Source organism: Protobothrops mucrosquamatus, unplaced genomic scaffold (genome assembly GCF_001527695.2).
Source record: "Protobothrops mucrosquamatus isolate PMUCROS unplaced genomic scaffold, P.Mucros_1.0 scaffold1445, whole genome shotgun sequence".
NCBI lineage: Eukaryota > Metazoa > Chordata > Lepidosauria > Squamata > Viperidae > Protobothrops > Protobothrops mucrosquamatus.
The window spans coordinates 188,009-201,177 of record NW_015387625.1 but is presented as its reverse complement, the minus strand read 5'-3'; the positions used below and the strand labels follow the sequence as shown (position 1 = coordinate 201,177).

The window sequence follows — 13,169 nt, the reverse complement described above, 5'->3', positions numbered from 1 at the left end:
AATCCTTCCAGGTCTCTCGTAAATTGTGCTCATGTGAATTTGTTTTTTCTTCTCCATTCCATTGTTAAATCTTGAAGATTTTTCTCTTTAAGGTGGGGGATGGCTGGAGAGCGGCACTGAATTAAACGTGAGCGAGGAGTCTGTGTTTCGCGGAATGCAAAGACTTAAGTCCAGATGTTTGCTTGCTTTTCTGAGGTTTGCTTTAAAGGCACGGGGAGGTAATTGCAGTGAAAAGTTTAAGGGACTTCTTGGAATGAAAAGGAAGATGGATCTGCAACAGATCCTGGGGTTTTTTTGTGTGTGTGTTTGTGTGTGGGGGGATGGTTGTTGCTAAATATGTAATTTCAGGACCTCCCTTCTCTTGTTTACCCTTTTAAAAAGCAAAAACCCAGAATTGCATATTGTATGTGTGTAAACCTGAGTGTCCCAGAGCGGCATTTCCATCTTGTGAGTTTCATTGAAGTTTTAAAACTGCTGTATTTGGTTGTGTAATATACATATATATGTATATAAAGTGTTCTGATGTATTGGGTGCAGTTGTGTGTGCCCCATATAAGAGTGCGACGTCATGTCCTATGTGAAATATTACTGTTTTTAACTTATGTACTGAAAACATTTCAAGTTCTGCTTACGACAGGATCAGGGAAAATAAAATAAAGCTTAAATAAGTAAATGAAACTACATCTTCACTCTTTCTCCCGCCCAGGATATGTTTATTCCAGATCCCGTCTTCTGTGCTATGCTCTCCTCTTTTTTAAAAAAATAAATGAAATACAAGTAATCCTTAACTTATAACCATTCATTTAGCCATCATTCACAGTTACAATGGCACTGAAAAAAAGTGACTTACGAAGGGTCCTCGCACTTATGAGAAAGGAGAGCCATAGGAAAAGAAATAGAAACAGATCTTTACAGTAGCTATAAATGCCTTTGAATTTTATCCACTTTCTCTGAGGTTAAACCATCACTGCTTTCTTTCCGTAATCATTGTCAACCTCACAAATCACGTCCAGCCTTCCTTTGCATTTCCCCTGCGGTCTTGACACTGGTGTGGAATCATAGATAGTGCTTGTCTACCGTGATTCCTTAGTCTTGAGCCAAGATCACTTTGTGCCTTGTCTCCGTGACCGAGTCTGACCACAGACGGTGCCCAGAAGTTAAAACGGCAGGTGAGTCAAAGCTGGAAACCTCGCTTCAGCTCCTAAGAAGCCACACCTGTGTTTGGTTACTACGGATACACCTGGGTTGACACAAAAGCAGATTCTCTACCTTGGTGTAGGCTCTCCTGATCTTCTTCCACCCACAGAGGATCAATCTGTGGGGAGTGACTAACCCCCATTGCAGGCGCCCTCCAAAATGCCAATTCTGAAAAGCTCTGTGTCCCTTTTTCTGCTGTTTCTCAATCCCCTGCAGTGCCCCACGCTGGGTCTAAGGAACGGGCCTGCCGCCTCCAGCCTTCCTGAAAAATGTGGGGCTCACCAATTCTTCAACCTTGAGACCGGCCAGTGCAGCTCCTGCACCCCAGAGCTGATCCCGAGTCCTGAGGGTGAGTGTGAACGGCTGGACGGAGGGCTGGGACAGGGAAAGGGGAGGATATGTCCAATGGGGAAAATGGCAATTTAGGAGCCATGTGGGGGAAAGCACTGGCCCTTGGAAAAATTCCACCGACTTTCCCTTTTGTGAAGAAGCTGCAGAAAAAGAAGCTTTAATGAGTTATTAGCCGTCGTGTTTACAGCCAGCAAAATGCCAGATCTGCAGAAAGGAGCGCATTGGTGCATCCCGAGGGTGCCCTTGGGGCTGTGCAGTGAGCATGAAATTATGTGCCACGGCTAATTGCAGACTTGCAGGGGAACGCTTTTGATTTGTGTCAGGATCCTGCTGCAATCTCATTCTTTCTTGCCTCCCCTTTCCTGCTACTTTTTCTTATGTAAAAACATTCACTCAGTAATAAGAGACACGTTTAGCTGTTCCTGTAGCTTGAGCCCCAAAGGGTTTTCTGTATATTCTGCAAGTGTACAAGTAGTCCTTTAGCAGCAAAAATTGGGACTGTCATTTCCATCGCTAAGCAAAATGGTCATAATCCCATGATCCTGACTCTGCTTTCCTTTCCTCCACTTGGAATGCTAACCCCACTGCTGGGATAATTCACGTGAAGAGAATTCATGTTTGTATTTACATTCATGGAGAGAAAGGGATTACAAGAGAGTAAGCAGGCACACAGTGGGGGATACCCATTGAAAGAATGCACTGGTGCCAGCAGCTGGTGTATTACAGATGTGCCATACAATGGTGTTTTTCAACCAACTTGAAGATGTGAGGACTTCAGCTCCCAGAATTCCTGATTCCTTTGAAATGCTAAAGTTCACCTACTCAGAATTGGCTGCCATCGATGTTTTGAGTGAACTCCTGAGATTTGTACAGCGAGCAGGTAGCTTCTAGAAGCACAGTCTTGATTCAGTTTTCCCCCTTCTAGGTTTGAGTTGTGTTTGCAAGCCTGGATTAAAAGAGTCAAGTGGAGAACCCCATCGTCTTCCATGCCCTGATTGCGTAAGAGCATATCTTTTTGGTTCTTTCTCGGGGATGCAGGCAGAAGCATTAACAAAATAACAGAGTTGGAAGGGAGCTTGAAGGTCTTCTAGTCCAGCCCCCTGTTCAAACAGGAAACCTTAGACCATTTCAGACAAATGGTTGTCCAATCTCTTCTTAAAAGCCTCCAGTGATGGAGCACCCACAACTTCTGGAAGCAAGTTGTTCCACTGTTTAATTGTTCTCACTGTCAGTAAATTTCTCCTTAGTTCTAGGTTGCTTCTCTCTTTGCTTAGTTTCCATCCATTGTTTCTTGTCCTGCGTTCAGGTGTTCTGGAGAATAAGTTGACCCCCACTTCTTTGTGGCAGCCCCTCAAATACTGGAAGACTGCTATCAAACATGGTCTTTCTCTCCCCTTCTCTACAGAGCAATGTCCCCCCTGGCACCCTCTGGGAATCTGAGTTTCTTGATGGGAGCTTCCTAGCATGTGAGGTGGGTAGATTTATGCTGCATCTCCTTGCTGTACCAAGTAGGGAGTTGATGGCTTTGATTTAATTTTTTTATTTATTGAAAAATTTCCCAGAAGAGAAAAAAGGGGGGAAATAGTGCAAGAAAAAAAAGGACAAAAAATCTATAATAATATATACGAATGACTTCTAACCTTCTTTTTACATGTCAGCATGCAGTTGTGGTATGCAAACCCTGGTAGGTAGCTCTGTGTGACCATATTTAACCCCCTTGCCAACTGGTTTGTTTTTTCTTTTTAATGGTTGCAACCTTGATGTGGGGTCCAGGATCCAGCAGAGGGAAACTAGTAACTTGTGAAAGGGTTTAATTTTACAAAGAGTTGCACCAAAATGGTCTGAAGTCCACCATTGTACCTGCTGTCCAGGCCTCAGTTACCTGCATCCAATGCTTTCTTTTACTCGCCTTAGAACACCTGCAATGCAACAGCTTGTCAAATGCTCACCAACATGGTCATCCTCAAAGCTTTCTCTTTGCAAACCAGGCCTTACGATCTTTACACCAAGGTCAAGTAAGTAACGCCAGCTCTGGTTTTCCAGCTCCAAGGGGTGGTGTCAAAAGTAACTCCGCTCCATCTGATTCCGACTCAGGTTTTGCCAAACAGAAACAGGAGGGGGATGTGTGAATTCCTAGGGAGGGGGGAGGCCACGGAATGCACGAGAGCCTTCTGTTGCCGGTGAGACATTATCCACCAAGGTCACGTTATGAGATACGTTGAGCGGTGCAGAGCTGCTTTCCCATAACAAGAGAACTGAACTTAATTGGCGATGGATGAACTCTGGGTGGCCCAGAGGGGAAAAAGGGGTTTTACCTATGGGAGTTTTTGTGGGAAAATCCCAGACTTTGCTTGTGCTGGGCCTAGATGGATCTTTCAATAAAGCTACACTCTTGGTCATTCTAAAGAGCCAGGAGTTTCTTTTGTCGAATGTGCAAAATGGGACGGTTGACAAGTGACATCTCAGAAAGCAGTGGGTGTCCTACACATCCTGCGAATGACACCCATGGTGCATCTCTGGTACAGTGACTTTGTGACGTCTCTCTGGCTTGTATCTGACCCCTGTGATCCCCTTGTCTCTTCAGAGGATCCAACTGGGCTTTGTGGAGCCTTTGTTTCCTGCAGGAACACCTGCCATCTTCTGCAAAGCATGAATGGATTTTCTTTTCAGGAGCCAAGACCTCCCAAAGGTTTGGTATGGGAGCAACACCAGACCTTTTCCTTCTGTGGCGTTTGGGAAGCACTTGAAGGCAAGTTGAAGCAGATCCAGAAAAGCTGTGCACGTGTCCTGTTCCTCCCCCAAATGTTTCCCAACACTGACCACTTTCAGATGGGTGGACTTCAACTCCCAGAATTCCCCAGCCAGCCTGAATAGCTGTGGCTGTTTCAACCAAACAGACATGTAGGCTCAGCTCAGTAGACCTTTGGACTAACTTGGTGAGCCAGGAAGAACTTCTTAAAATGCATGACCTAGTCCCATGGGATTGCTATTCTTTTCTACAGATTGACTTCAAGCTCATTCAGTACGATGTCTGGGGAAAGTTCCTGGGTTGGCAGGACGTAAAGGGAGCAACATTGCAGGTAAACAAATTACTTTCATCTTTAAATGTGGTCCCTGCAAGCGTCACTTCTCACAATGCCAGATGAAAACATAGACTAAGATTATCCCTTCTTCTGCTTTCTCTTTTCCCTTCCTTCCTTCCTTCCTTCCTTCCTTCCTTCCTTCCTTCCTTCCTTCCTTCCTTCCTTCCACAAAACCATTTAAAATACTTAAAAATGGCTGTATCATCTTTTCTCTTTGCTCCATTTAGCTCTGTCCGAACAGCCAGAAGGTCCTGGATGCAGCTTTCCTCTTGGGAACCACATACAGTCAGTCTGTAAGCAATGCCTCTGCTTCAGTTTAACCTGTGGAATTGGTTCTTGGTGGATAGGATCCCATTTTGGAGTTTGGAGAGAAGGCAGTATTGGGATCTAACCAGACACGTCACCAATAGGAGTGAGATTCTCTTGATTTAATCTTGGTGGCTTTCAGAGATATGGGTCCAACTGGTTACCCCAGCAGATCTTGAAGGTCATCAGCTGTTTCCATAGGTCATCTGCCAAATCCTAGGTTTTTAGTGGAAACCAGTTCTGAATAACAGATTGCACTCTATCCCAGTGATGGCGAACCTTTTAGAGACCGAGTGCCCCAAAACCGCCCCGCCCCCACCTTACGTCCCCATGCTGCCCCCTGCCTTGCTCCCCCCCCTGTTCTGCCCACCCGCAGGGCCACCCAGCAGCGTGGCCCAGCAGGTGGCCCAGCAGGTGGCCCAGCAGGTGGCCCAGCAGGTGGCCCAGCAGCGCCATGGCATGTAAAAGGAGCAACAGGTGGCCCAGCAGCGCCATGGCAGCTACACACATGCCCCGCAGCATCAACTACGCACAACGGGGTGCGAGGGCGTAGTCTTGTCCCTGCTGCCCGGCTGCCATGTCCTTGGCTGCGCTGCTCTGTGCACGCCATGCTCGGGGGCGACTCTCCTCCGGGGGAGCTGCTGATGAGGAGGGGGCCGCAGGGGGAAGTGGGGCTGAGGCGATGGCGCACGTGCCCACAGAGAGGGCTCTGAGTGCCGCCTCTGGCACGTGTGCCATAGGTTCGCCACCACTGGTCAACCCTGTATTTGGGGGCTTCTTTTCAAATGATTAACTGAATAGAGCAGCTCCAGACGTGTGGCCAGGAAAGGCAGCTGCACGGTTTCCACCTGGTCTTTACTTTTTGTAGTGCACCCTTGAAGTCTCTGCCCTGCTGCAAAGGACTCCAGAACCCATCTTCTATGAGATGTTTTTGCAGTTTGAAGATGAGAAGGGGAACGCCCAGCTATGGCCCATTCCTATAAGCAGTCCCACAATGGTAACAAACAATCAAGGTAAAGCAATCCTTCGGGGTTTTCTGGGCTAGATCAAAGGCATCATGGTCCTCAAATTGTCATTAAAATCTACATGATCCCTTAAGGCATTTGCTGGAGCCCTTTTTTGTTTCCTTATTTCTGGGAACTTGGCTTCATTCATTAATCTCGTCTTTCCCTTTTCCTCTTCTCTGAAGGCTGCAAAGTTTCCCTTCTCAAGCCCAGCCTTTTCCAACAATCCGTAGAAATGCAGACACCAATGTGCTTGCAACAAGCTTTGTCCGTCAATGCCATGTCTGGACGTACCTTTGGAGGTTCAGTTTTGCAGTTTCATTTCAGCCCCTGCAAATATCTTGACCCCTTCTGACCTTACCGATATTAAACAACTTCTCCAAAGCTGTTCTGCTCAGTTTTGTACACTGTGTTGAAAGTACAACTCCAGAATCTTTGCTAAAATTTTTCTCCCTGCATCTTGATTTGATGTTTAGCACCCCCACTGACTCAAGCACTCCGGAGATTCTTTCTGATCGATGGGCTATCAAGCAGAAAAGGGAATTTGTCAAATGCGCCAGAGTCTGTTACCCTGGCAAAGGATTTGATTCTCAGGTAAAAAAAACCACCATCTTCCGAGGCCTGATTAAGGGCAGAGGTTGCCGAGGGCTAACCACACTTTAAAAAGGACATTAATGTCTAGAGAAGAATCAGCAAGATGGCAGGAAAATCTGAGGAGGAACAGTTGAAGGTGTTGGGTAAGTTTAACCTGGAGAAGAGAAGATGGTGGGGAGACTGATGGCCATCTTCAAGCATCTGAAGGACTTTGGTGGAGCAGACAAGGTCAAATTGTTCCAGAAGACGGAACAGAAAGCAATGACCCAAATCACAGGGAAGCAGATTTTGGTTGGAAATTGGGAAGAATTTGGGAAGTCGTTGGGAAATAATAGCTGCTGGTGGACTCTCCTTCACTAGAAATGTGGGAGAGAATGGAGAAATGAAGGAAAAGGGGGGGGGAGAATACCTGCCTAGTTTGTAAAGTGAGCCTGTCCTTATTTTCTCTCAGATATTCTTTTGCATAGCAGTGAATACAAACGTCCACTGCATCGACCTAGCAGACATGTCACCTTGCTGGCACCCCAAATACCCCTGTGTCAGGAGCTGCCCAGAAGCTCAAGAGGCAGCGTTCATCTTAATGGCTTTCTCCTCCAGTTCTTCTCCAGCCCTCCTTCCCTCAGAACCAACCGCCATTCTTCTTCCTGGCTTTTGCAGTGTCCACCTTCCAACCACTGTTCCTGGGGAAGACCCACCTTTCTTCTTGACAGTCAGATATGCCACATACCCCCTCGCGGGAGCTGCCCGGGTGAGTCCATGTGGTGGGAATGGCCCCCGACTTTATAATCTGCAGGTCCAGAAGCAGAGGTGGATCTGCTCCCATTGCAGGTTGGGATGTGCGTGGATTTCTTCCTTCCCTTCACCCCTGGCTTCCACCTTTCCCAGCTCTTCAGCTTTGTGGACAATGTTATTTTGTCGCTTGATTTTACAGGTGTCATTTTCAGTCTCCTACATTCAGAGACCTGGATCAGCTCAGCTAGCAACGGATGTGAGTAAGCCCAGTGTGAGATTTTTTGGACTGTCTGTTGAACATTTAAGGGGTTTTTTTGGTTGATTTTGCTGCATAGACAAATGGTGGAAAGAAGATAAAAGCCATTTGAGCTGTAGAGAGTGGACATCATCCTACAATAAAACTGCTGGTCCTTAAGGTTCTGCAAAGGTCTTCATTGCAATAGGTCATGTTCTGTGAAGAGCATGTATTCTCCTCACTAAGAGAATGGCCCCATCTCTTTGGCAAAACAGCCCCACCAGGAAGATGCTTTCAACCCTTTTGCCCATATCACGTTTCCTCACCCTGTAGGCTTTCTAGAAAGCTTGGGTTTCTTCTAGAATTCTTCTAGAATTCTGGAACTTCTGGAATAGTCAGTGAGGCTGCGTTGTTTGTGGAATGCTGGTTGCTGAAGTCCACACATCTGGAAGGCCTCTAGCTTGAAGAAAGGCGATTGAACCATTTATTCTTTTAATCCGCTTGTTCCCAAAACATGCTTTTGGAGGTTTTAGGGATGGTCTTGCATATCCAAAATAGCTTAATTTATGTCAAGACATTCTGCATATTTCCCATTCTGCTGGGAATGACACACACATTGTCTGTGCACAGATTGCCTTTGGGGTCCTGGGGTTCCTCGCTGTCCTCTATGCTTTGTTGGAAACCAGCAGCTGGGCCCGGCGATCTCGTCTGCAAAATATCGGTTTCACGGTAAGGGCGAAATTCACCTTTTGATCTTGAGCTTCTGGGAAATGGGTCACCTCTCAGAATTTGGGACTTCACTGGGGACACCAGCTGTGTTTGCTTAGACTTTGCCAGATGTTTAAAACAAAGAAACATGATGGTACAAAATTGCTTTTTCTTCACACCGGCCTCCCTTGATTCAGATTTTTATTCCCGTTAAATTTTTTATTTTATTTTCAGACCATATTGAAATTCTTTGCTTGCTTGGTTGGCTCTCTGGCAAATGTCTTTTTCATGGTCACCTTGGGAATTGGCATTTACTGGCTGATCGTTTTCAAGGTAAAGTAAGGATCCGTGGAGGTGTGCGCAGGTGTTCATGCACCCAGTGTTCCATTGGTTTATTTTTAATTATTTTTAGTGAATCTTGCATTTATGGCTTTGGTACACAGATTGGGGCTTCCTTCTTTAAGAGGAAGGGAATTCTGCTAACAACAAGAATAATAATAATGTTTGTGCTGAGGGATATAGAGCCTCACAAGCAGAAAGATCTCATCTGTTTTGCCTTTTCTTCTATAGGGTCAGCAGTTTTCTACTGTGGAAATTACACTCCCAGCTGCTGGTAGCCAAGCAGAAACCAACTTTATAATCTATGCGTTGTGTGCTCTGATTTTGAAGGTAAGAGGTTGGAAAGAGCTTGCGTGGAAGACCCGGTGTCTTTGGGGCATTATGTCTTGGAGAACTTTCATTTTCTAGAGCAGTCTTCCTCAACCTTGGCAAGCTTAAGACGTGTGGACTTCAGCTCCCAGAATTCAACTCCCATGGCTGGCTGGGGAATTCTGGGAGTTGAAGTCCACACGTCTTAATCTTGCCAAGGTTGAGAAACGCTGCTGGAGTGCTTTTAAAGCTGGCTGGCTGGGACTTCCCCACAAGAAAATTGGAGAGGATGACATGGTGACTTTTGTCATGCAAATCTACAATTCAGGATGGCTGCAGGCAACCTTCATATTCGGATCAAAACTGAGTTGTTTTTTTTACCTTTTCCATCAAGCCATATTTTACGATGCGTTGTCTGGAACTGCAGTAGCCTGAGAACTGACTAACAGATGAAAAATCCCAATGATTTTACAAGGTGGAAAAAAAAGCATCTCATAATAGAGAACCCCCTCCACCACGGCTTAATTCTTTGTGGCGCTGTTGATTTTATTTGCCCTTCTTAACTTCTGCCAAGTCCAGCTTAATTCTCGACGGCCGCGTGGCAGTTGTGTCATGTTGTTTTCTTGGCAACAGTTGAAAGTAACTGATCCTTGTCCTCTTCAAGGACAGAACCCTCTACTACCTGTTGCCAGGATTGCTCAGCTGCCATGCCCATAATCTGACCCAAGGGGAAGGGGTTTAGTGCTCAGGGAGACCCGGGCCCTTGTGCAAATTTCCATTGGCTTAGTGTTAGGCATTTGAGTTGAACATGAGCTCTGCTCCTCTTTGGAAGATACTCAGGGTGTAGGATTTGCAAATCACTGTAAGAGAGGTCACGTTCTTAAGCTCTGCAGAGGGTATCTCCATATCCCAGAGACAAAATTCCCTGTGGATGCTTTTGTTCCAGAGCCTGGATCTCCTACATCTGCTAATCACCCAGCTAACGGTCTCCATTTTCCTGATCGACTGGGAGAAGCCGAAGGACAAACCAACAATGAAAGGTTATCATTTATCATTGCTTTGGTTGTATCCTGTTCATTTTATGGGTGATCCAAAGAGAGCGTAGTCTCGTCTTCCTCCTTTGGTGAACAAATCTCCAGCAGAAAGATCTGCTCGTATCACCTGGGGTTTCTCCTGCTGATGGAGCGAGAAGGTCTGACCCAGGACACCTGCTCTTATCCTGAATAAAAGATTTCCCCAAAGACCCAAAGCTTTGGCTTGCTTCCAAACAAGGGCAGTGTTACATCACACAACTGTTTGGTGGTATCACTCGTGCGACTGGCCACACTACTAGATCATCCCAACGGCTGCTGGGAAACCAGCAGAGGAGCAAGCAGTGGGCTTCAGGTTGAGAACACCAGCCCTGCCCTGCTGGATTGGATCCTTGGCCAGCTGTTCTTCCAGGGGCCAACCAAGGGGGCCTCCTCTCATGAAGGCAAGAGCCATGAATTTCTCCAACCCTTTTGGGAAGCCAACCAAGCTGCATCGTGCTGTTGGAGAGGCAGACGAGCATACAGCAAAAGCACCAGGAGTCTCCAGAGTGCCAAGCTTTGCGATTGGTCAAAAAACATCGGAGAGGCGCGTGCAGAGGCCACCAATAAAGCTCATTGTTTGTTTGCTTGCTTGTGCATCCCCCCCTCTCCACCCCACCCTGTTCCAGGAGGTCCAGCCTCGTCAGTGAGTGCCTGGAGGACTTTTCTGATCGCTAATGAGTGGAATGAAATCCAGACACACAGGAAGGTGCATCCTTCGCTTCAGCTGTTTGCGGTTTTGTTGGTTTTGGAGGTCAGTGCAAGACCCAGGAGGGCCCACTGATTTCTGTCAGCAGCCCTGAGAAAGATTCTGCAGGCAGGCAGACATCTGCTGGTCTGGAGAGTGAGCTGGACGAGAGACAGGGACAAAAAGTTGGAATCTCATCTTGACGGCAGAAGCTCCTGTTCTCACTGGTCTGTTCTGGTGGCTTTTCTTCTCCATCCTCTTAGGAAAATCCTGGGTGGGCCAACAGCCCATTTCTCCTTCAGGTCCTTGTCCAATCCCCTTGGGAAGCCACCTAAAATAAAACCCTAACTTGATTTCCTTTCCTAGCCCAACATTTTCAGCACAAACTGTATAGTTGTGGACTATTAATCTCATGTTACAGTTAAGAATGAGAACACTCACCCACCCAGTGAGCCACAGATGAAGAGAAGGTGTCTCCATGTGGGAGTGATGTTGGCTTCTTTTCATCCACAGGTGGTGGGGCTAAAAAACCTCGCATCAAGAGACCTGAATGTCACTCTGCAGCCTGAGCCAAATACTTACCAAGCTCCCTGGAGCCCAATTCTTCGTTTTGGGATTGCCGCTTCTGTTTGGCTGGTGGTGGCCATTGTGCAGGTTCTCCTCTCCTCCCCTCCCCTCTGCTCCCCTCCCCTCCAAAAAGACAAAGAGAATATTTCCAAATCATGCTGTTGCAGAAAAAAGTGCTCCATTCCATGTAAAACAATGTCTCCCCTCTTCAGAAGCCTTTTCTATCTCCACCAAGAAAATAAATAGCACCTAGCATGAAGAATGGATGATAGATGATGGCCTAACCATGTTCAAGAGTTGGAAATGTTGAGGAAAAAAATAGGTCTCACTCTACTTTCCTAAATTCTGTCTATTCGCTCCTTTGTTCACCTTTCATGCAGCATTTTCATGATGCAAAAGATATTCTTAGGTGGTATTTCAACATGCATTGACTTGTTCCAATTGATTGGAAGAAGCCACCAGGATGTTTGCAAAAAGGATCTCTGGATTCTTGTGGGAAGTTGACCTGCCTTGCAGTTCCTCAGGGATGCTTGGTTCTGTTCCAGATGTTGGTGTCCGTTGGGTTATATCAACGTTTTGTGGAGGACAAGATTCATCAGTTCATTGATCTTTGTTCCTTGAGCAATGTGAGTCACACTCATGCACCAGATTGTCTGTTCTCCAACTTGGAGACTTAGATTCCCAGGGCTCCCCTGTCAGCATGGCCATTGCTGACAATCCTGAGAGCAAAAATGCACACACATCTGGATGAGAAGATCTGAGCTGAAACTAGATTCTGGATTCTTCTTTTCTGCGCTTCTCTTACCCATTCCTTCCTTAGAGCTACTTTCTTTTCCACCTTTTAGGGTCAGATCTCAGCTCAGACAAAGATTTGCAACCTATTTTTACATTTCTAAAAAAAGCAGGCAGTTATAATGTAGTGCAACTATTAATAATGCGGTAATAATGAGGGCATGGGGAGTTCCAGCTGAACAAGCCATTTCATAATTGGGGGCTCCCACCCCCATGTATGCAGTGCGAGGCTAATTTGCCCTTCAGCATGTCTTAATTTGCACTTTTTAAATGGCCGAACGTTCATTAAGAAATTATTTCATTTTTTAAGCCAGTTTCAGCTGATTTGTGGCTGCTTTTAATTGCTTACCTGAGGGATTCTGATGCAAGTTTTAGGCTTTGCTCTGAGCCATTTTTAAAAACATTTACATTGCTTTATAGGCTGGTTTTTAAAAGGTGTTCCAAGCCAACCTGGGGGGAAATGTGTTAATTCTTAAAATAAGCCAGATGCATTTGAAAGTGTCCTTGTTTCCCTGTAATATGAACCTTTCTTTGTAATCCCTGCAGGTATCTGTGTTCATCTTGACACACAGGTGTTACGGATTCTACATCCATGGGAGAAGCGTCCACGGACATGCTGATGTGAGCTTGGACACAATGCTCTCTTATCTCAGGAAAGAGGAGGTAACCCTAGCTTCTGGTCTTTGGTCCTTCACCATGTGGCGTGGAGGCTTCTCTTTCTAACAGACCCTTGTGGGACTGTGTCATTGTCTTGGGCCCTTCTCAAGGTGAATGTGGCTGGAGGTTACCTGCAGCTTGGTCCTTCAGTTGAAGACAGGTGGTCTTCTCCTTGCTCCTTGCTTTTCGCCTTCTAACAACGGGAAGGATTCATTTGTGGTCCCACTCCATATAAGTGTTCAAAGAGAATACCCAACCTGTTAGCATTCTTGCCTCATGCTTCTTCTCACCATCAGAGCCATCATAACAGCGAGCAACGGTTGACCTCCGTGAATTTATCTTGCTCTTCCAAAGTGACCGAATTGGGGCTTCTTGGTAGCCATCAGGATGTAGCAAGGAGTTGGGAAGAGGAACCGTTCTCTTCTCTGAAACACCAGCTCCAGTGTGGTTGTCTTCTCAGCCAAAGTGTTGATTCCAGAAAACATCTGGGTTTATTCTCCTCCTCCTCCTCCTCCTCCTCCTCCTCCTCCTCCTCCT

The 13,169-nt window shown here is 46.3% G+C and overlaps 1 protein-coding gene across 1 annotated transcript in view; it reads left to right on the top strand.

The window, feature by feature from the left end:
- Positions 1–1,266: 1,266 nt before the first annotated feature.
- The window catches only part of LOC107292884 (meckelin), a 15,883-nt gene continuing 3,980 nt past the window's right edge, over positions 1,267–13,169 (top strand). Inside the window, exons 1-19 of the mRNA XM_015822010.1 lie at positions 1,267–1,546; positions 2,474–2,547; positions 2,954–3,019; positions 3,463–3,563; positions 4,133–4,190; positions 4,551–4,628; positions 4,859–4,924; positions 5,806–5,950; positions 6,418–6,535; positions 7,193–7,283; positions 7,467–7,523; positions 8,133–8,231; positions 8,445–8,543; positions 8,781–8,879; positions 9,805–9,898; positions 10,558–10,682; positions 11,130–11,270; positions 11,729–11,809; positions 12,522–12,638. Coding sequence (XP_015677496.1) covers positions 1,357–1,546; positions 2,474–2,547; positions 2,954–3,019; positions 3,463–3,563; positions 4,133–4,190; positions 4,551–4,628; positions 4,859–4,924; positions 5,806–5,950; positions 6,418–6,535; positions 7,193–7,283; positions 7,467–7,523; positions 8,133–8,231; positions 8,445–8,543; positions 8,781–8,879; positions 9,805–9,898; positions 10,558–10,682; positions 11,130–11,270; positions 11,729–11,809; positions 12,522–12,638 — 1,899 coding nt within the window. The 5' untranslated portion in view covers positions 1,267–1,356. The remainder of the gene's footprint in view (positions 1,547–2,473; positions 2,548–2,953; positions 3,020–3,462; positions 3,564–4,132; positions 4,191–4,550; positions 4,629–4,858; positions 4,925–5,805; positions 5,951–6,417; positions 6,536–7,192; positions 7,284–7,466; positions 7,524–8,132; positions 8,232–8,444; positions 8,544–8,780; positions 8,880–9,804; positions 9,899–10,557; positions 10,683–11,129; positions 11,271–11,728; positions 11,810–12,521; positions 12,639–13,169) is intronic.